At 50.6% G+C, this 22,631-nt stretch overlaps 4 protein-coding genes across 4 annotated transcripts; all 4 read left to right on the top strand.

The window, feature by feature from the left end:
• The first annotated feature begins 1,825 nt into the window (after positions 1 to 1,825).
• On the top strand, positions 1,826 to 4,463 carry LOC114696462 (keratin-associated protein 12-1-like). The gene has a single exon (XM_037199650.1). The coding sequence runs from the start codon at positions 3,078 to 3,080 to the stop codon at positions 3,498 to 3,500; it is 423 nt and encodes a 140-aa protein (XP_037055545.1). The 5' UTR covers positions 1,826 to 3,077; the 3' UTR covers positions 3,501 to 4,463.
• Positions 4,464 to 7,368: 2,905 nt separating this feature from the next.
• LOC114696448 (keratin-associated protein 12-1-like) lies at positions 7,369 to 8,470 on the top strand. Its single transcript, XM_028874145.2, has one exon. The coding sequence runs from the start codon at positions 7,824 to 7,826 to the stop codon at positions 8,247 to 8,249; it is 426 nt and encodes a 141-aa protein (XP_028729978.1). The 5' UTR covers positions 7,369 to 7,823; the 3' UTR covers positions 8,250 to 8,470.
• Positions 8,471 to 12,803: 4,333 nt separating this feature from the next.
• Positions 12,804 to 13,444, top strand: LOC114696464 (keratin-associated protein 12-1). The gene has a single exon (XM_037199651.1). The coding sequence runs from the start codon at positions 12,829 to 12,831 to the stop codon at positions 13,219 to 13,221; it is 393 nt and encodes a 130-aa protein (XP_037055546.1). The 5' UTR covers positions 12,804 to 12,828; the 3' UTR covers positions 13,222 to 13,444.
• Positions 13,445 to 19,251: 5,807 nt separating this feature from the next.
• On the top strand, positions 19,252 to 20,124 carry LOC114696465 (keratin-associated protein 12-1-like). Its single transcript, XM_037199649.1, has one exon. It carries the CDS (start codon positions 19,465 to 19,467, stop codon positions 19,909 to 19,911), a length of 447 nt encoding a protein of 148 aa, XP_037055544.1. The 5' UTR covers positions 19,252 to 19,464; the 3' UTR covers positions 19,912 to 20,124.
• The last annotated feature ends 2,507 nt before the right edge of the window (positions 20,125 to 22,631 follow it).

Raw genomic sequence — 22,631 nt, 5'->3', positions numbered from 1 at the left:
TTCCTTTTCTCTCAAGGATAAAACCCCTGCCTTCCAAAAATATATATAAATATATATATATTCCATATCACCGGCATGCCTTTCCACTGGCAGGGCTGACTCAGCACTTTCACCAAAAACTCTGTATTAAAACTATTATTTTCCTTTATCTTTAGTCCCTATTACTTTGTCTTAAGTCCCTGTTCATTTGTCTTTAGTCCCCCCCTTTTTTTTAGTCCCCTTTTTTCTTTAGTCCCCTTTTTTTTTCTTTAGTCCCTGTTCATGGTGCCATTCTGTGGGGCATTTACCCACCACCCCCACAGCTTCCCAGAGTTTTCTTGAGTGCGAGCAGCAGGAAATATTAGATAGAAGGATTTATAGCAGAGAATCTTGCGGAGATAAACAGATAGAAAATAAAGGATAGCCTCGAGAGGGCCTGGAACCTATTCCAACGGTCCCCGACTGTCTCTGGCCCAGGGTTTTTATAGAGACGCCAAGGGGGTGGAGCAAAAGACCTCCTCCCCCAGCACAGCCAAGTGCAGGCCATCTCAGACACCTGCACTCAGGCCCGTGGTCCTGATCATCCTCTATTCGGACCTGCTGGGTAAAGCCACGAGGAACCCAAGAACGGGCTCCCACAGTCTCTGTCTAGCCTCTCTACCATGGTGGTTCAGGATTGAACTCAGGTCATCAGGGTTGGGCCCATGTGTCTTTACTCGCTGCACCATCTCACCAGCACTCCCCCCCCCCTCTCAGTTCATCTGTTTCGGATGGAATGACTTCTGTGGGTGTTTCAGGTCCACTGACATTTCTTCATTCTCACATCTTCTATCAGGCTCGCCCAGTGTGTATTTAAATTTCAGCTATTGAACATCTCAGTTTTAGAATTCCCTTTGTTTGATTAAGTCCATTTCTCTCCTGGGAATCTCTACCTATTTGTGCATGAAGATAATATTTTTCTTTGATCTTCGGACATGGAACAGCTGCTTGTGGTCACTGACTGCCCATCTTTGATGAGATCATCCCAGGTTCTTTCTGCTGGTTGCTTTTACCTGGGAAGGTGATTTACATCACAAAATCTTTTGTCTCTGGTTATTTGTGAAAATACATTTGGAGACTCTGGGTTCTATTATCCTCTTGTGACTATGATTTTTGTTCAAGCAGACAGCCAGTTGTTAGTCGATTATTTTGAGCTTGTGTAGGCCTGGCTTTAAACTCTGTGTGGATACAAATGTGGAAACCCACCCAGCCTCCACTCAAGATCCCACCCATGTCCCTGAATTCCTGTGGGTTGGATTGGGGTGTCAGCAGTGAGTCTTCTTCTAGGCTCAAGCACAGTGGCCTTGGGTCCCAGTTGGATGCTGGGGGAGTCTACTCAGTCCTGTGGTAGCTCCTCTGTTGTGGTCTGGCTCTGATCCCCACACCCCACCCCAAGCTCTCTCTGGGGTACATCCTGCCCATGTTCTAGATGTTTCTCTTGCCCACTTTGGATTTCCTCTCATTTACTGACCACACTTCATTGTGGTGTTGGGTCGGCAGAGAGCTGGGCAAAACCAGGTTTCATTTGACTCAGGAGCTAATGTGCCCCTCTATCTAGCCCTGTCTGAGTATGGGCATAATGCATCAGCTATGTAAAGGGAGGGCTCCTCAGCTCTTGTCCATTCCATCAGGGTTTCAGGTTTGCTACACTCTATACTTTCAGTCCTCTGTTCCCAAAGGTCCTGGTTCATGCAGCAGAGGCTGTGGTTTTAGCAGGTCTTTGAGGACCCCTCTCCTCAGCTTCAATGGGGAGCTCCTGAGGGAAAGCTGCCATTGCGACAGACATCTGGTCTACCTTATTAGTGCTAAGAGCTTGGAGGATATGGCCAGGGTGTGCAGTGGCTAGAAGTCAGTGAGGCTGGCTCTCCCACCCACAGCAGGCTCTCCTAGAAGCCCATAGCCTTGGTTCATGGAGTCAGGTAGTCTGCGGGGATGGTCTAGCCTTAGGAACCACTTTCTGCTTCATTTCAGTGTGATATCTTCTCCACTTCTGAAGGAGGAGTAGAGGGCAAGCAGAGGCTGTAATGATGCTCAGACATTGCTCATAGCTGAACTGATGATTAGGATGCTATGGAGCATGTTTGCAATCCTGGCCGGCATCTTCTAGCATAGCATCTTCTTCTTGTCTCAAAGTTTCATTCCTCTCAAGGATGGAGTTAAGTGGAAACAAAGAAACATGGAACCTTTCCTGAGAGTGACGTTAGACTCTTTTGGGTGTGTTCTCTGTGTTTTACAGGAGGTGCTGGGAGGGCAGAGGGTGGTAAGAATATATGAGCAGCCTCTGTTCTGTGGTATTGTGGCTGTAGAAGGGTGGTTTGGGTGCCAGGAAGAGTCAGCCTCACATGAATGCCTGTATCTCCTCATCTCACCCAGAGAGGCATCCAAAGACCCAGGGCTAACTCAGATACCTCTTCCCCAGCCCCGAGTGCCTTGCGTGGATACCCATAGGTCCCACTGGAGAACTGCCTTTCAGGATGGTACATGCGGCTCACTGCCGAACATGCCAAGAGGAGAACTGGGCCTGGATCCTTGGCCTCGGCACAGCTTCCAGCTGTGGCCCCTGCGAACCTGTATTGGCTTTACCTGCTTTCTGAGGATGTGCCTGATCCGACCTGCCTTCCCCCAGGACACTGGTGGATGAGGGCACTCACTGTGTTCAGCCTCCTATGTATTGCAGAGCCTTCCAGACCACAGGAAAAGAATAATCTCTGTGGTTGTGGGAGGACTGTTGTCCCACAGGCAGGACATCTGGACTCCTGGACTTCTGTGAGCTCATGCAAGGAAATCAGGAATTCATGGGGTATGGAAGAATCTGCATGGTATCAGGAGAGGATGGCTTGGGAGCCTAGATGTAGCAGCAGCTGGAGAGCTGCGTTAGTCATGGAGTTGGGCAAACAAGAGCATGAACAACAGCAAAGCTAGTCTGGGAGGACAAGGGGAGCAAATAAGGAAGGGCAGCTGCATTCTGGGTGTTCTGAGACACTGGGCTGGGTATAAAAGCCACCCCAGGAAGGAGTTCCAGTCATCCCTACCCTCCTCCAGACCAGCCAGCCTCCACCATGTGTCACACCAGCTGCTCCTCAGGCTGCCAGCCAGCCTGCTGTGTGTCCAGCCCCTGCCAGGCATCCTGCTGTGTGTCCAGCTCCTGCCAGCCAGCCTGCTGTGTGTCCAGCCCCTGCCAGCCAGCCTGCTGTGTGTCCAGCCCCTGCCAGGCATCCTGCTGTGTGTCCAGCCCCTGCCAGCCAGCCTGCTGCAGGCCTGCCATATGCATTCCTGTGAGGTACCAGGTGGCCTGCTGTGTGCCTGTGAGCTGCAGGCCCACTGTGTGCATGGCTCCCTCCTGCCAGTCCTCTGTGTGTGTGCCCGTGAGCTGCCGGCCTGTCTGTGTGAGCTCCTCCTGCCAGTCATCCGGGTGCTGCCAGCCCTCCTGCCCCACCCTGGTCTGCAGACCTGTCACCTGCAGCACCCCCTCCTGCTGCTGACCAGTGTCCCAAACCAGCTGCTGCCAGTGCAAATGGGACACATCTATCCCCTCCCTCTGTGGCGGTGGTTCTGCACCTGAAACAGGTTGGCAGCACACATAGCTCACCCTGGGACTTTGGAGAGAACACAGCGGAATGATAAAGATACCTCTCGCCCTTCTTTAAGGATATCCTGGCTCCAGGATCCTTCTCTTACTTCATGTGTCAAATAAAGCAGCTTTTCTACTCAGCTGTGCTTGTCTGTCCTGGTTCCTGTCTGTCTGTCCTGGCTTCACTGGCATCAGGAAGCATGTAAGACCAGTGGTTTCTAATGATGTTGCCTCACCGTGGTTCCTTAGGAGGAAGCATGCAGAGAGGAGGGCATGGTTGATGAGTGGGCACGTTTATGCCCCTGGCATCCCTGTGGCCCTGTGATGGACTCACTGTATCTCACTGCAGTGTCTGCTCCTGCTTGCCTTTCAAATGGTACCTATAGTAGGGGCTAATGCATGGCGAGTCCTGGGGTGTTTATAAAAGGTTTTCTATTTCCTCTGGGAATGCCCTGTTTCCCAGGTCACAGTAACTGTCTTCCTACTGGGCAGTTTTGAGATATTTGAATTTCAGCTATACAAACTGTTGTACTCTGAATCACTTTCTCAGTACTGGGGAAATTTATGCCCATTTTCTCATTGTTGATCAATTACAACATGACAGACACACATCTATCTAGTTACTTCCTTATAAAGCAGCTAGAACACACGTCTCACTAACTTCTTGGGGTGGCCCCTGCTGGAGCCACATCTGTATCTTTTCATGGCGTGGGTCACTTCTGTGTGTTCTTCTGACACATGCTTTCTAATTCAGATGATTTTCAATGATCATGTTAGTTTCTCTGTCCCTCTTCCTGGGACAGAATATCCAATGAAGGTAACTCGAAGGAAGGATTTATTTCGGCTCACGGTTTGAGGGTACAGCCCTTCGTGATGGGACAGCCACGGTGGCAGCAGGGCGAGGTGGTTGCTCACATTGCATCTGCAGTCAGGAAGCAGAGCGCCATGCATGCTGGTGCTTGGTTCACTTTCTCCTTTTTATTTGGTCTGGAATCCCAGCCCACAGAATAGTGCTTGTGCTGCCTACATTTGGGGGGCTCTTTTCCCCTCGGTGAAACCTTCCTGGAAACATAATCATCAGCACACACAGAAGCACATTTCCATGGCGACTTTAAATTCTGTTAGCAGTGGAGATGGACCATCACAGCTATAGCTCACTTTGGGGAAGGTTTCCCTCTGGGAAGTGTTGACGACTGTCTGTTTCCATTGGCTGGTTCCATGCCCGGTCTCTGCATTCTGTTGTGACTGTCCCTTGTGGAGGTTCCTGGGACAGGCAGGCATGGGGGTCTCAGCCTCTGCTGCATCCCATGACAACATCCTGGACCTGTGGTCCTAGAATTCTCACTCTTGGTTGCCTTGAGCTCCGACCTTTTCCTTTATTCCTGGCAGGCTGACCCTGAGACTTGAGTTGCAAATGTTTTTTATCCCTTAGCATCCAAGGTCATCAGGGATCCACTGTGCTGTTTAAATAAGCGCTTTTCCTAAAACCGACTAACTGCCCCACACATACAGCACACTCCATGCACCTATGGTGTGTTCACACCCAGGTCACACACATACACATGCACACACATATAATCTTGTACTCAAACCCTCATGAACATAAAGGACACATATGAAAAAACAGATACACATCTGTGTAGGCTCAGTCATACCAGTATATTCAGGGACTCATGTTTAAACCCACATTCCCACACCCCTGTGTTTTAGCACACATACATTCACACTTCTTCACATGTATACATGCTCCTGCAGACACACCAGCATGCTTCTCTCTGTGGACTCACGCACTTTTCACTCAAGCACTCATGTATGTCATTCTGGTCTCTTATCTGAGAGGTGAAGAAATCATAAGGATGTCTCGTTGCTGCTCAGAGGCTCAGGCAGAGGTCCTGTTAGTCCTGCAGTGTTGACTTTTCTCATCGCTGTGACATAATAAAGGACAAATTACCAAAAAGGGGCAGGATTGACCTTGGCTCATGTTCTCATTTGGGAGCCTTTGATGGGTACAGTCTGGTCAATTTTCCGTCGTCCCAGGATGAAGGGGTTGGCTTCTCTTTAGTGGTGTCAATCTCTTGAACAACCACACCCTCCTCAGCCGAGGCCTCTGATTGCTCCCTTTCTGGCCCAGCTCTGTGGTTTTTAAATCTTTCTGCTCTGCTTTTAGTTCTTGATTCTGACTGTAAATCTGTCTAAAAGCCTCCAGCAATAACCAGGCCATTGTGTGAATTCTCCAATGTCTTGAAATTTATTTCACTTGGGTTAATTTAGCCACCACTATAAACCCAGCCTCACATAGCACTTCTGGACACAGAGGAAATTCCCTTGCAGAATATCCCGTGCATGGCCTCTGGTCCAGTTCCCAACAGCATCCTGAAATTTGATGAGCACATCCTTCTGTCAAATTTCTGTTGGCATTCTGGTCTTGAGTTCTCACCTGGATGCCTCATTAGCTCTTTGTATAGCATTTGAGTTACAGCTTGTAAAGCCCATTTGTCAAAACTCCTACACAATCTATCCAGACACCAGTCAAAGGCCTAAGAACCACATAATCAGGGTTAGTCACAGCAGTTTCCTGGCTTCTCTGACCAATTTTCTGTGTTAGTTATTTTTGTATAGCTATGCTGAATTAAGCAACTTAAAGGGATGAAGGAGGTGTTTAGCTCTTGGATTCAGAGAGTTCAGTCCACCATGGGGGAGTACAGCAGTCTCAATGGTCCACCAGAGAGAGCTGAGAATACTTGTAACTGATTAGCTTTCTTCTTTTTCCACTTTTATCCCGGCCCACTTGGAGCGAGCCACTCCCCTTTAAAGATCAGTTAATTCTCCCGGGAAACACTCACAGACATGCAGGAGATGTGCCTCCGTCTCCTAGGAGATTCTAAATCTATTCCAGTTGATGGTGAAGATGAGCCTTCTTACTGTCTCTTCATGGCACTGGCCCTCAGGCCTCCCTGACTCCTTCTGGTTGCTAGGATCTGGGGTGTGGGGTCCGGAAGAGGGTTCAGAACGAGAGGAAGCAGAACAAAAAGAGGGTCAAACCTTTGATCACACAGGGGCGGTCTAATTTTCTTTAAAGCCACGAGGAAAGACAACGAGACTAGGAAACAGGTGTTTGGGCGGTGCCCCAACACCGCAACGAGAGGTTTGGAGAGATGAGACCATTCCTAAATCAACACAATCATGATGGAGTCTTGGCCAGAGTGACAGTTCTCTCGCAGGCAAGTCGCGTGTTTGAGGGCCTGAAGAGGAGAGCAGCAGCAGGCAGAGGAGCCACGGGGAGGGGCTGGGAGGGTCAGGCAGGGCAGGAGGGCTGGCAGCACCCGAGGGATGGGCAGCTTCCAGGCCAGCTGGCAGGAGGCAGACACAGGGCACAGGGTCCGTCTCGACAGAGCCACACTGGGGGGGTCTGTGGCAGCAGTTCTCACGGCCTTGGGAGGGCAGCAGGCAGTGATGAGGCAGCACAGAGACACAGGACAGACAGCAGGTGGCCCGAGGGGCAGTTCATGTGGCACAGGTGGGTGGGACTGGGGAAGGCTTGGGTTAAAAGGGAACAGGCCTTTGGTGGCATGTGGTCACACGTGGACATACAGTCCTGGACACGCATATGTGGTTATGCACACATTTACATTCAGACACACAAATGCACAAACTCTGAACCCCATGTGTGTGTGTGTGTGTGTGTGTGTGTGTGTGTGTGTGGGCACGCGCGCACACACACACACATACACACATGCACACACACTGAAAGAGAGAGCTGTCCTCCATGCTCTGGCTTCTGTCTGCTATCTGACTCCAGCTGTGGCTCATGGGAGGTCACCCTCTGTATTCAGCCTCCCACATTCTGCAAGCCCTTCCTAGCCCTATGAGAAGTGATCTTTGTTGGTGTGTAAGGACTGTCATCCTGCAGAGAGAACTTCTGGACTCCTGGATCTCTGGGATCTCATGTGAGGAAATCAAGAAGTGCTGGAGCTTGGTAGAATCCAGAAGGCCCTAGGGGAGGATTTGGGAGCCCAGGCAGAGCAGGAGCTGGAGAAGGTGTAATTAGCCATGAAGCTGAGGGTAAACAAAAACAGACGCACAGACACAACAAAGCCAGCCTGGGAGGACAAAGGAAGCAAATAAGGAAGAGCAGCTGCATTCTAGGTGGTTGGAACACTGAGCTGGGTATAAAAGCCACCCTGAGAAGGAGCTCCAGTCACCCCACCTTCCTCCAGACCAGCCAGCCTCCACCATGTGTCACACCAGCTGCTCCTCAGGCTGCCAGCCAGCCTGCTGTGTGTCCAGCTCCTGCCAGCCAGCCTGCTGTGTGTCCAGCCCCTGCCAGCCAGCCTGCTGTGTGTCTAGCCCCTGCCAGCCAGCCTGCTGTGTGTCCAGCCCCTGCCAGGCATCCTGCTGTGTGTCCAGCCCCTGCCAGCCAGCCTGCTGCAGGCCTGCCATATGCATTCCTGTGAGGTACCAGGTGGCCTGCTGTGTGCCTGTGAGCTGCAGGCCCACTGTGTGCATGGCTCCCTCCTGCCAGTCCTCTGTGTGTGTGCCCGTGAGCTGCCGGCCTGTCTGTGTGAGCTCCTCCTGCCAGTCATCCGGGTGCTGCCAGCCCTCCTGCCCCACCCTGGTCTGCAGACCTGTCACCTGCAGCAACTCCTCCTGCTGCTGCTGAGTGTCTGCAAACCAGTTATTGTCACCATAGACAGGACACATCTATCCCCACCCACCTCCTTCCATGACTGTGGGTTTGGCATGAGGCAAGTGGGGAAACATGTCATGGCCATCCTGGAACTATGAGAGAATGCAGAAGAATGACCCAGATTCCCCTGGCCTGACCTTCTCGAAGAATATCCTACCTCAGCTTCCCTTCTCTTACCCCCTGTGCCAAATAAAGTGTCTTCTCTAGTCAGCTTTACGTGTCTGTCTTGGTTCCTGCCTGTGTGTATAGTATCTCTAGGATCCAGCCTCACTGTGGCTCTTCATTAGGTGGAATGCAGGACAGAGGACATGACCAGATGAAGTAGATGTGGTCGCATCCCTGCCCTGTCTGTCTGCCCTTGAACACATGGCCCCTGTCATGAACCCTCATCTCTGCCTCCCCCGGTTCTCCTTCCCCAGTGCAGCAGGGGCTGCAGAGGTAGCAGATGTTAGATCTGCCGCATCGTCCAGGGCTGAATTTCCCTCTTCTCTTGGGACGTCCTGTGCCATGAGTCACGATGACTTTCCTCCTGCCTGGCAGCTTTTGAAAGCTGGCTCTTGGTCCTGTGATCTGAACTTGTCCACCACCACCACCACTGTGGCATGCCTGCTCATTTGTTCTTGATGACCAGATATAATAATCACTTCGTGTCACTTCCAGGACAGACACTGGACACATACATCATCCAAGTTCCACTCACGTCTTTGATGCAGCTGCTTCTAGAGTCAGGCAAGCTCTGTTCTGTGCTTTTAGTGGATCAAGTTAGCTGCATCCTATGCCTCAGGCTGGCACTTTTGTGTTGCTCATAGTCATGATGTTGACATCCTGGGGTCACTCTTCCTTGGGTAGTGTTGGTTACAGTTCCTTCTCTCCTGTGCAAAGCTTCACCCCCAGTCTCCTGCAGTCTGTTGTGCTCACTCCTCATAGAACAGTAGATGTACAGTTCCTAGGCTCTGCTGAAGCCCTGGGCACTGTTGTGGACCAGTCCCTCTGTGGAGTTCTCACTGCCGGCCACCTACCTTAATATATGAGTCATTTATAATCCAGATGCCTGCATGGTCAAGGACACACTGTGTTGGTTACATGAGGGATCTGAATGAAAATAAATCATATATAGAATCATTCATCATGGAATAATAGTCCTGAACACGTACACCCCACTACATGTGTACACACGGGCCAGTGCGCACACAATTATACATATATGCACTCTCATACCTACTCCCTCATGCACTCAGAACCACACAGTGAAATGCAATCACACACACAGAAGCCTGCTCACATATAAACATTCAGGCACCACAATCATACACACATTTCTGTGCCTCCTTCATGCTTAAGCACACACACACACACACACACACACACACACACACACACTCATGCATGCTCCCTCAAACATATCCACATTTTATGAAACACCTGTGTATCTCCATATATCCACATACCCTGTGTGCCTTACACTCACACATGCTTAGAATCTGGTGCCTCATTGGAAGGTAAAATTACATTAGAGACAGAAACAAAGGGATTCTCTGATAGTATCGACTATCAACTTGACTGACTCTATAATCTATAAGAGACATCTCTGGGCATGCATGTGAGCAATTATCTAGATTAGGTCAATGGAAATGGGGAGACCCACCCAATCATGGGCTGGGGTTCTGGACTGCATAAAAGGGAGGAAGTGAGCTGAGCACTAACATTTCCCCGTCTCTCTGCTGAGCACCACACTATCCCCCTCTCTGCGTGTGACAGTCAATGGCAATGTGACCAGCTGCCATGACTTCCTCCCCATGACTGACTTTATCCCCCTGAGCCGTGAGATGAAATAAGCCCTTCCTCCCTTAAATTGCTTCTTGTTGAGTATTTGATCACAGTGACAAAGTGACTAATAAAGAATCTGGAGCCTTTTGCGCCTGACACTAGTATCAGCTCTGGCCAGCCCTTGTGTGTTTACTTTTCTTACCGCTGGGGCAGGAAAGAACAACTTGGCTCCTGTTCTCATCCTGAACCTTGGAAAGGTCTTGTTGTCCTTGTGTCAAGTGGCTTCCCTTTAATGGTGTTAATCTCTTTAACAACTACAGTCTCCTCAGCACAGCGTGCTAACTGCTTCCGATCTGGTGGCCAGGCTGCCTAATTTTCATCTGCTTTCCTTCCTTCCTTCCTTCCTTCCTTCCTTCCTTCCTTCCTTCCTTCCTTCCTTCCTTCCTTCCTTCCTTCCTTCTTCCCTCCCTCCCTCCCTCCCTCCCTCCTCCCTCCCTCCCTCCCTCCCTCATCTTAATTCTCATTATATATCTGGCTAAAAGCAGCCAGCAATAACCAAGCCACCATCTTTGCCATCATCTTGAAATTTTTTCCATCAAATTAATTTGTTCGTTACTTAGAATTTATGCTCTGAGGTGATACAAGGCACACAAAATCCTTTTCAAGAGTAACACATGACTGGCCTCTGGTCCCAGTAGCATCCTTCTCCCATTTGAAACTTCAAGAGCACACCCTCCTGTCTGAATTTTTGTTGGTATTCTGGTCTTCCGAGACCCACCAGGAAGTCCCATTGGTTCTGTTTATAGCACCCTCAGGATTACAAAGCCAGAGCTTTTACACATTCTGTCCACAAAGGAACCAAAGGCCTGAGAACCACATGGCCAGTGTTAGTCCCAGCAGCGTCCTGACTTCTCCCAAGAACCGCATGGCCAGTGTTAGTCCCAGCAGCGTCCTGACTTCTCCGATACTCACCTTCTCTGTTAGTTACCTTTGTATTTGCTGTAATGAAATGCTCAATGCAGCCACTTAAAGGGGAGAAGGAGTCATTCTGGCCCCTGATCTCAGAGGTCCATCATGGGTGGCAGAGCAGTTCATGTCATGATGGCCCATGTGACAGCTGACTAGGGATGGTGTTGCTAGCTTGATTTTCTCCATTCCCTTAGTCCATCCAGTCCCTCAGTCCCTCAGCCCATGGGATGGTGCTACCAGGGTCGAGGAGGTCTGTCCTCCCAGCCAATCCTCCATGAAGACACATGGACAGGTCTTAGAGTGTGCCTCCGTCCCCTAGGGGATTCTGAAAGATTTATTTATGTGTTTTATGTACATGAGTGCTCTGTCCTCATGCACAACAGAAGAGGGCACCAGATCCCATTACAGATGGTTGTGAGCCGCCATGTGGTTGCTGGGAATTGAACTCAGGACCTCTGGAAGAGCAGTCAAGTGCTCTTAACCACTGAGCCATCTCTCCAGATCTTTCTAGGAGATTCTAAATCCATCAAGGTGACAATGAAGATGAACCATCACCCCTATCCTCCCAGCCTCCAAAGGGCAAACCTAAGAAGGAGGTTCAGAACATGGGAAACTGAAGACAGGATGAGGGTTGATACATTTACTCATCTGGCCAGAAGTCTGATTTTATTCAATGTCAGCAGGAAAGAATGACAATCAGGACAGGAAAGAGGAATTTGGGTATGCCCCTGTTCCACAGAGCTGACTTCCATCCTGGCTCTACCTGATCATGGTAGGTAGTTCTCACCTAGGCTGATGATGGTGACGACCCTTGTATTTGAGGGACCAGAGAAGAGAGGTCAGCAGCAGATGGAGGGGCCAGAGGGGAGGAGCCTGCAGAGCAGCACTCCGAGGACTGGAAATTTCAAGCCCCAGCAGGCCAGCATGCAGGAGTCAGGAACAGGGCCCCGGGGCCTCCAGGCAGCAGTGGTTCCCACAGCCTTGGCTTGAGTTGTGGCCAGTGGAAGAGAAGCAGAGAAACAGCCTGGGGAGCCATTCATGCGACCCCTGGGGGCTGGGCTGAAGGGGTGCTGGGCAGAGGAAGGAACAGATCTGCACATGAGTGGTCACGCATGGAAATACAGTCCTGGATACATGTGGATGGCTATATACACATTTGCACTCAGATACACACTCATGCACAAACTCTGAGTCACTTGTGCGTTTAAGCACATGTTCACACTCCCCCACATTCAGTCTCTCTCCACACATGCACACACACACACATGCACACACGCACGCACACGCACACACACGCACGCGCGCGCACACACACACACACACACACACACACACACACACACACACGTACGCACACCCCGATTCCCAGCTCTTCTCCACGCCCTTCCCATCTGCTGTCTGGCATCATCTCTGAGCTACAGCATGCTCTGTCAGGGTCTGCCAACCCTTGAAGTGCAGTCTCTGGTTGTGTGAGGACCATTGTGCCATAGGGAGTGGCATCTGATCTCCTGCATCTTTGGGGGGGGTATCACAAAAAAGAACTCACGCACAGCAACAGAGCAAGTCTGCATAGAGAAGGTGCTGGAAGGGCCCAGGTGTCGAAGGAGCTTGGAGAAGGTGTAATTAGCCATGAAGCTAAGGGCAAAACAAAAACAGAAATACAGACACAACAAAACCAGCCTGGGAGGACAAAGGAAGCAAATGAGGAAGAACAGCTGCATTCTGGGTGGTTGAGAGGCACTGGGTGGGGTATAAAAGCCACCCCAGGAAGGAGCTCCAGTCACCCCACCTTCCTCCAGACCAGCCAGCCTCCACCATGTGTCACACCAGCTGCTCCTCAGGCTGCCAGCCAGCCTGCTGTGTGTCCAGCCCCTGCCAGGCATCTTGCTGTGTGTCCAGCCCCTGCCAGGCATCTTGCTGTGTGTCCAGCCCCTGCCAGGCATCCTGCTGTGTGTCCAGCCCCTGCCAGCCAGCCTGCTGCAGGCCTGCCATATGCATTCCTGTGAGGTACCAGGTGACCTGCTGTGTGCCTGTGAGCTGCAGGCCCACTGTGTGCATGGCTCCCTCCTGCCAGTCCTCTGTGTGTGTGCCCGTGAGCTGCCGGCCTGTCTGTGTGAGCTCCTCCTGCCAGTCATCCGGGTGCTGCCAGCCCTCCTGCCCCACCCTGGTCTGCAGACCTGTCACCTGCAGCAACTCCTCCTGCTGCTGACCAGTGACCCAGTGAAGATGGGACAACCTGTCCCCTCCTAGCACCTGTCTCTGGCTGCTGGTTCAGCATAGGAGGCAGACAGGAAGGCCATCCTGCCCACCCTGGCTCTGGAGAGAGAACAAGGAAGAGTTATCTGGATCCCCCTCTCCTTACCCTTTGGAAGGGTGCCCTGGCTCCAGGGCCATCTCTAACTTTTATAAATAAACCAGTTTCTCCAGTTCAACTCCACCTGTCTGTCCTGTTTCATGTCCATCTTTCTTGGCTGCTCTCATACTAGAAAAGATGTAAGAGCAATGCTTTTTTTTTTTTCTGAGACAGGGTTTCTCTGTGTAGCTTTGAGCCTTTCCTGGATCTTACTTTGTAGTCCAGGCTAGCCTCAAACTCATAGAGATCTGACTGGCTCTGCCTCCCAAGTGCTGGGGTTAAAGGCATGTGCCACCACCACCCAACAGGGTAATGCTTTTTCTGACTCAGTGTCGTGATGATTCCTTGAGATGTAGGACACGGAGGCTTTAGCCCGATATGAGCGTGGTCAGGTCCCTGCACATTAGGTAAGCCCTGGAGCACATCCCTGCCATGGACTCATCTCTCCCATGGCTCTGTCCTCCACCCTACCTCCTCTCTACTCCACCCTTGCCCCAAGAGCTTCCTGGATGGAGAATGCTCACTGTCCTCAGCCAGCTTTTTCCTCTCTGGTGGTTTTATATCGTGGCTCATGGTGACTTTTCTCACCATAGGCCAGCTTCTGAATGCCAGAATCTGAGATGTGGACTTGGTTTTCACTCCTCCACCTGCTCATCACTGGTCCAAAGGTGCCCATTTTCTTGTGACTGATGATCCATTATATGTAATAAATAAACAGTCAACACAAACCGAGAACAGCATCCTGTGACACCAGCGTTCAGGGCAGCTGCTTCCACAGTTGTGTGACTATAGATCTGGGCTTTGAATGAACAGTGGCCATATTTCTATGTCCTTTAGATGTGAGCTTTCAAGTGTAAGTCCCTTTTGGCTGTTTGTATGCCCAGGGTAACTTCCCTCTGTACAGTGTTGGGGACAGCCTTTACATTTCCAGTGGGTTGCTTCACCCTGGTCTCTTACAGGGTCATGTGATAATCCCCTCTAGAGGCTCCAGGATGGGCAAGCCTGAGGTTCTCCGGTGTTGCTTAAGTATTGGGTGTTTTCCTGGGCCAGTCCTTCTGTAGAGTTCTTGCTGCTGTCCTTGTCATGCCCCAGGCTTTTCCGTGACACCTGCGGGCCGGGGATGAGATGTAAGTTGCAGCGTGATCATATACCCCAACAACCAAGGTGGCCTGTGACTTGCTATGTACTTAAAATGGAGGCTAGAAAGGAACCAGTCATCATGAACTAACTAACTCTCCTGAATGCATCCCCAAGCACACACAGGCTTACACTCTCGCATGTATACACACATACACACATCCTTGCATGTCCGTGCACACTCATGAGCTCTGCACACTCATGTTTATCACACACAGCTGTGGTCTCAAGCAGGAGGTGGAACTGGATTCAGAGCCATAGGTGGGGGGAGTCTGTACGTTCCTGACACTTCCACTGGAAGGCATGGGGTGCAGAACTGACGCCTCTTTGCCCATCTGGTATTAGCTGCTTTTTACACTGATAAAATCCCCAACAAAGCAACTTGAAGAGGAAGGCGCCATTTTGGCTCACGGGTTTACAGAGCTCAGTCCCTTGTGGCTGAGGACAGAATGGAGAAGTTCATATCATGGTGGTCAGGGATCTGAGAAGGGGGAATGCCAGTGCCCTGCTCTTTCCTCATCCCTGCTTGTATTCAGTTCAGCCCTCTAGCCTATGGGATGGCGTCACCCACCTTGATTATTCCTATCTAGAAAAGCCTTCATAGATATGTCCAGTGGCTTGTCTCTGTCTCCCATGAGATACTAAGTCCAGTCAAGTTCTCAATGAAGGTTAACATTCAGATGTCATCCCAAGTTAACTTGATATCCACAAGCCTCACTTTAAATCAGAGCATTGCACCCTTGGCTCCCCAAAATTCATGCCCATCTCCTGGTAAAAAAAACCCACCCATTCCATCTGTGGTTCCCAGTACTCTCAACAGTTTCAACACAGCTCAGATGTTAAGTGTCTTTAGTGGTTCAAGGAAAACTATTATTTAAAAATAATTTTTATAGAGTCTTTGGCAAATATATATATTATAATTATAATTATAATTAATATATATGCATTTTGCTCATTTTACCCCATTCCCCTCTTTCATCCTCCTCTCCCTCTCTCTGCTCCCTTCATCTTCCTGACCTGTTTGCCTCCTACACTTTTTTAATAACCCACCGAGTGTAACTGGGCTCGCATGAATATGTGCAGGGCTGGGGAGTTATTTACTGACTTGGGGGGACTTACCTAAGTGGCTCCCCTACTGAGGCAATGACCCCTGCTCCTCCTACAGCCAATAGCTGCCAATAGCTCCTCAGTCAAGGGAGGGGCCTCTTCTGCTCCTCCCCAACCATGCTGGCATGTCGACAGCTCCGGTCTTGTCCAGTAACCATGCAGCTTCATGAGTGTAGTAGCTATGCCATGGCCAGAAGTGAGCATTTGGTGGTGCTCCTCACCATCCTCTGACATTCTTTCTGTTGCATCTTGTCTCCTGTGACATCCCCTGGACCTTTGAGAAGAGATAATGTAGGTGTTCTCTCTAGGGCTAAGCAATCGACAGTCTCTTATTCTCAGCACGTTGACCAGTTACAGGTCTCTGTGTCCCTGGCTTCCCACGGCAGACAGGCTTTGCTGAGGAATGCTGAGAACAGCGTCAGTCTACGGGTAGACACATAAACATTTGGAAGGCACTTTGACTGCAGGTCTGTTTGTTGGTTTGCTTTGTTTCTTCCAGACATGGTTTCACTGTGTAGCCCTCCATGTCCTAGAACTCGCTCTGTAGATCAGGGTGGCCTTGAACTCATAGAGATCTGGCTGTCTCTGCCTCCTGAGTCCTGGGATTTGAAGGTGCATGTCCATTTATAAAAGCAATACTAGTAGGTTCTCTCGATGTAAACTCTTAGCTGTGAGTCCTTAGAACCCCAAAATCAAGTTAACGTGTGTACAGCATTCAGTGCCAGAGCACACAGCCCCATTCCAGAATGGACAGAATGGGACATAGAAGGGAAGAAATCAACCAGAGCTCAGCAGGGCGATAGCAAACCTACAGCACAATGTTGGGCATCTGAGGTAAGTCCTGATGTGACCGCACCTGGGCTTGGGCTGCCCCATCCACATGACCTGGCTGGTGGACTAGACACCACCAGCCCTGCTGACTCTCTGTCCAGATGACTCCCCTCTTTGTCTGTGGCTTTTCTTGGCAGATGTCTCAAGTACTCGGTACCTCTAGTGCTCTTGGGTCTCCATTGTAGCTTAGGCTTCACCCTCACGACACCACACAGCCCCCTCTCAGGGACTCCTCACAGATATTCTAAATCCTCTATACATTTCCTGGATCTTCTGGCTTTTCTTTAAAATGTAGGGCAGGCCTCCATGACCAGAGAGCTCTTAGATACAGCATGCCTGCTGAATTAGCACCACACGGATGGCACAGATGTGATGCCGGGTTGAACAGCAGCCAGGCCCCCATAGATCATGGCTTCAGTGGCATATGAGAGCTTAGTGAATGAAAAATACTTCCACACACATCTGGGGTATGGGTAGGGCATGCCGAGGCTCCTTTTTCTCCATGGGAAGTCTTTCAAATGAGCTTTCAATTTTCCACCCTGGTACCCATGATGAGAGAGAAAGTGACTTTGTCATTACATCAGTGTAAGAGGTTAGCTTCTCCCCCATCTAAGTAGTCAAGTTTTATTGTGGGTTATGAGCAGCCATGGCCATACAAAGATGGTGGAGCAGTAGGCGGAGAGCACCATTTGGCTGAGCCCATGGGAAGCTTCTCAGAGCAGGAAGGGGAATAATGGGCATGTGCAGGATATCTCCCTCGGGCAGCTGAGTGCTTTCCTTAGGTCTAGATGGCACTCTGAGTCAAGACCACCAGGAAAAAGGAAGGCCATGGGAAGCAATGCCTCATGATTGCAAAGCCAATCCAGCATCCCATCAATCAGCCACAGGACCTGAAGAGCCACATGGATGGAGACGTTGCTAGTTGGAAGATCATAAAGATGGCCAATGCTAACCTAACCTGTTGAGTTCCATAGGTGTGGGGAGCACATGGAGGGGCTTGTTGACATAATAGACCATCCATGCAGCAAAGCCCCAGTAGTAAGTACAATTCTTGATGCTTTGCAAGAGCATGCATGGTTCTATGAGAGAAGGGATGCCTGAAAAGCATCTCCAGCAGGCACCTGATAGAGTGGAATGAGTGACAGATGGAGGCTGGATGCACCTCTGTGTGTTCACTGGATGTAAAGTCATATTGTGGCCATAGATGATGGTTACTAGGAAGTAGAAGAGCAGGTAGGTGACGTTAGCTTTTCTTTAATGGTGCTAGTCTTTTTTAACAACAACACTCTGCTCATCCACACTTTCAGCTTGCTCTCTTTCTGGCTAGATGGCATGTTTTCCAAATCCTTCTGCTCTACCCTTTGTACCTGATACTCACTGTAAATCTGGCTAAAACCAGCCAGCAACAACCATGCAACTGCAAAAAGGCTTTGCTGTCATGAATTTCCTTCACCAAATTTGTTTAAACTCATACAGTGTTTCCAAGACACAGGCAAAATGTGAATAATCCTTTGCCAGAATATAACATAAAGAATCTATAGTCCTGCTTCCAATACAGCCCCTGTTCCCTTCGGAAACCTCAAGAGTACACACATTACTGTCTGAGTGTGTTTCTATTGGCATTCTGGCCTGAGTTTTAAGAGAGTTGGATGTTGTGGACAAGGAAGGTGTGTTGTTCAGGTTAAGCATTGTTCACAGAATTCTAGGGTTGCAACAGTCCACAGCTCTAGACCCTGACACATTCCTTCCACAGACCAACTTCAGACATCTGAGCACCAAATGGTCAGGGTTATTCATGGCAATGTCCTGACTTCTCCAGCACCAGTTTTTCTGCATTTGATGTTTTTGCATTGCAGTGATTATTTTTAAAATGCACTTGAGAGGAGGGAAGGCTTATCTTGAACATCAGTTTAAGAATTCAGGACATCATTATGGAGCAGAGCCCTTCAAACTGTGATGGACCAGGAAAAGGAGAATCAGGAGTTACAGCACTTGCCTGCCTTTCTCCTTTTTCCATATCCACTCTATCCTGGTCCCTAGCCAATGGGACAACACCACACATTTAAGGAAGGTCTACCCCCTCACTAATCCTCCCTGGAAATGCTCTAGCAGACATGGCCTGAGATGTGCCACCCCAGTGGTTCTGGACTGTTAAGTAGACCGTACCACACCAGCATGGGCCTTGGGTCTCCCCATTCTCTTTCTGCTATTTCAGTGTTCTCCAAGGGGAAGAGTCAGGTTCACAATATCATAGAGCAGGAAGGGGAGATAGATGAAGCCCTTCCACGCTCAATAGGATCACAGCGGAGTGCCTTCTAGGAGGTACAGTTCTCACCTGGGCTCATGAGCACAGCAGCGAGTCCTGTGTTTGAGGGCCTGGAGAGGAGAGCAGCAGCAGGCAGAGGAGCCACAAGGAGCCTGGCAGGAGTGGGCAGAGCAGGAGGGCTGGCAGCACCCGAGGGACGGGCAGCTTCCAGGCTCACTGCAGGCCAGCTGACAGGAGGCAGACACAGGGCACAGGGTCCGTCTCGACAGAGCCACACTGTGGGGATCTGTGGCAGCAGTTCTCACGGCCTTGGGAGGGCAGCAGGCAGTGATGAGGCAGCACAGAGACACAGGACAGGCATCAGGTGGCCCGAGGGGCAGTTCATGTGGCACAGGTGGCTGGGACTGGGGAAGGCTTGGGTGGAAAAGGGAACAGGCCTTTGGTGGCATGTGGTCACACGTGGACATACAGTCCTGGACACACATGTATGGCTACACACACACATTTACATTCAGACACACAAATGCACAAACTCTGAACCCCATGTGCACATACACATCCAGAAGGCCCCAGGGGAGGATGGGTTGGAGCCCAAGCAGAGCAGGAGCTGGAGCAGGTGTAATTAGCCATGAAGCCGAGGGTAAACAAAGCAGGAGCATAGACAACAGCAAAGCCAACCTGGGAGGACAGGGAAGCAAATAAGGAAGAGCAGCGGCATTCTGGGTAGTTGGGGCACTGAGCTAGGTATAAAAGCCACCATGGGCAGGAGCTGCAGACATCTTCACCCTCCTCCAGACCAGCCAGCCTCCACCATGTGTCACACCAGCTGCTCCTCAGGCTGCCAGCCAGCCTGCTGTGTGTCCAGCCCTTGCCAGGCATCCTGCTGTGTGTCCAGCCCCTGCCAGGCATCCTGCTGTGTGTCCAGCCCCTGCCAGGCATCCTGCTGTGTGTCCAGCCCCTGCCAGCCAGCCTGCTGCAGGCCTGCCATATGCATTCCTGTGAGGTACCAGGTGGCCTGCTGTGTGCCTGTGAGCTGCAGGCCCACTGTGTGCATGGCTCCCTCCTGCCAGTCCTCTGTGTGTGTGCCCGTGAGCTGCCGGCCTGTCTGTGTGAGCTCCTCCTGCCAGTCATCCGGGGGCTGCCAGCCCTCCTGCCCCACCCTGGTCTGCAGACCTGTCACCTGTAGCACCCCCTCCTGCTGCTGACCAGTGACCCAAACCAGCTGCCTCTGTGAAGATGGGACACACCCGTGTTCTCAAAACTTTTCTGCTGGACCCCAGGCATTGTGTGTACAGCACATGGGAAACCTACCTGTCCCACTCTGACACTTGGGGAAGAACAGAATACAGAAGTAAGATCTGCATCCCCTCACCCTGACCTCCTGTGGATGTCCCCCTGGCTGCAGGGGCCTTCTCTAACCCTGGGTGCGAAATAAACCAGTGTTTTGAGTTCAGCTGCACATGTCTGTCCTGTTTTATGTCTCTCTTCCTGGCTCCTCTTGTATCAGAAGGGATGTAAGATTAGTAAACGTTCTCTAAGGTCCTTGGGAGATGAGATGGGGTGGAGGACATGGCCTGGTTATGCAGATGTCGTCAGGTCCCTGGCATCCCTGTGGGTAGGCGCGTGCAGCCCTGTTGTGGACTCACTGTCCTAGCTGCATCTTGTCCCCCTCAGTTCTTCTTGCCAGTGTATCTGTCACAGTGGCCACACGGGCAGCAGACATTCTCATTGTCCCTGGCTAGTTTTTCTCTCTGGTGCCGTCTTGTATCCTGGGTCCTGGTGACTTTTACAGGGCACTTTTCAAATGTTTGAATCTTAGTTATACAACGTGATTGATCCTGTAACACCTTCCCCTCAGTGGTTCACATCACCCATCTTTGATGGACTCGTGATCAATTATAACGTAATAAACACACATCACTTCCAACTTAGAACCTAGAAAGCATCATTTTGCTTATTTCCTGGGGCAGTGGCTGCGGCAGTCATGTGGGGACATCGCTCATTTGTCAATGAGTAGAGTTGAATTTGGGCTCCATGTGCCCCAGACATGTGTTTTTAAGTGTTTGTCAGTGATATCTATGATCTGGGGGTTAGTTCCTCTGTGTACATTGGTGACCGTCTCCCATCTCTGGTGTGCATCCTTTTTTCTGGTTTCCTTCAGGCTGTTGTGAGCAGTTCACATAGAGGTTCCTAGGGATGGACAAGGAACCTGGTGTCTACTGTGCCCGTGGCTCCTTTCTGCTCTGTCTGTCCCAGAGCTCTTACTGCTGACTGCCCTGGGCTCTAGCTGTTTTCTTTATGTTGCAGACTGGTGAGGAGAGGTGAGTTGCTAATGCAGTTTTATAGCTCAACAGTCAAGGTGGTCTGTGACCACTGTACGGTGTAAATCTAAGCTTTGGAGCTGGGCATGGTGATGCACACCTTTAACCCTAGCACTCGGGAAGCAGAGGCAGACGGATCTCTGAGTTCAAGGCCGGCCTGGTCTACAGAGTGAGTTCCAGGACAGCCAGGGCTACACAGAGAAACTCTGTCTCAAAACAAACAAACAAACAAACAAACAAACAAACAAAATATCTGAGCTTTGGGTGAAACTAGGCTGGACATGAGACCAGCCCCCATTGTTCTCAATATCATTAAGATTCTGGACACAGGAAAAAATGCACATTATTCTCTGCCGGAATATGCACGCATGACCTTTAGCCTAGTTCCCCGAAGAGTCGCCGTTCCCATCTGAAACCTCACTGGGCTCAGGCTTCCTTCCTGTCTGAAATCCACTGGCATTCTTGTCTTCTGAGCACCCACTAGGACTCCCCTTAAAGCTGTTTGCAGCTTTCCAGGGCTTCTATGCTCCACCTCTCTGAACTCTGACAAATTCTGTCCACAGACCTGTGACAAAGTGTAAGAGACCCACAGACAGGATTAGTCACAGCGGCTTCCCACCTTCTAACAGAACCTCTGCATTCGTTAGCTCTGCATTGCTGTGGTGAGTTACCCAACAGAATGATATCAACTGAGGCAGGACTTAATCTTGGCTCACGGTGTCAGAGGGTTCAGTCTGTCACAGTGGAGCGGAGCGGTTCACAGGATGATGGGCTACTACACAGACATAGGAATGCTGGTACTTGGCTGGCTTTCTCCTCGTTCGTTCTCCCGGGCTCCTAGCCCATGGAATGGCTGTTGCCTCGTTCAAGTAAGGTCTCCCTTCTCAGTTCATCCTCCGTGAAACACCCTCACAGATATGCTTTGAGATGTGCCTCAGTCTCCGGGGTGAGTCAAAACCCAGTAGGCTGACAGTGAATATGAATCTCCAAGGCTTCCCTCCCCAGAATGGGCTCGAGCCTGTCCCAGGCTCCCTAGGAATCAAGTTCAGAATGTGAGAAAACAGGAAAGGAGATGAGGGCTGGACATTTTAGGGGGCAGGATCGATTCTCCGGAAAGCCAAGAGGAAGGGAAGATAAAGAGCAGGAGAGAAGATTTAGGGGGGTGCCTCTGCCCAACCATACAGGAGGTTTAGGGGAGAGATGAGATTCTTCCTAATTCAACAGGGTTGTGATGGAGTCTTGGGAAGGAGGGACAGTTCTCCTCTGGGCTTTGGAGGAAACAGATCCAGGATTCAATGTATTCGGTAGGAAGGGTTATTAGAAAGCAGTGACGCCACAGGGGAGGGTCGTGAAGATGAGGATGAGGAGACAGGAGGGGGTAGCAGCCTCTGGGGCAGGGCAGCTCGTGAGTATGACGGGCCTGGAGCTCACTGGCATGGAGGACACCGGCATGCATGCTCTAGACATGCAGGGCGCCTGCTTACAGGTGGCAGCCACACCAATGCTGCCTCATCAGAGGCACACATGGACTTCAGCAGCAGGAGAAAGTCTCATTGCCCCGGTCTGGGTAGAAGGCAGTAGGGACATAGCACAGAGAAGCAGTG

The sequence above is a fragment of the Peromyscus leucopus genome, chromosome 16_21 (assembly GCF_004664715.2).
Source record: "Peromyscus leucopus breed LL Stock chromosome 16_21, UCI_PerLeu_2.1, whole genome shotgun sequence".
Taxonomy (NCBI): domain Eukaryota; kingdom Metazoa; phylum Chordata; class Mammalia; order Rodentia; family Cricetidae; genus Peromyscus; species Peromyscus leucopus.
The sequence above is the reverse complement of the archived record's forward strand: the minus strand, read 5'-3'. Positions and strand labels throughout refer to the sequence as shown.

Bases quoted from the DNA above. Each gene is read 5' to 3' on its own strand.
- LOC114696448 (XM_028874145.2), top strand. From the start codon at position 7,824: ATGTGTCACACCAGCTGCTCCTCAGGCTGCCAGCCAGCCTGCTGTGTG.
- LOC114696465 (XM_037199649.1), top strand. From the start codon at position 19,465: ATGGGCAGGAGCTGCAGACATCTTCACCCTCCTCCAGACCAGCCAGCC.
- LOC114696464 (XM_037199651.1), top strand. From the start codon at position 12,829: ATGTGTCACACCAGCTGCTCCTCAGGCTGCCAGCCAGCCTGCTGTGTG.
- LOC114696462 (XM_037199650.1), top strand. From the start codon at position 3,078: ATGTGTCACACCAGCTGCTCCTCAGGCTGCCAGCCAGCCTGCTGTGTG.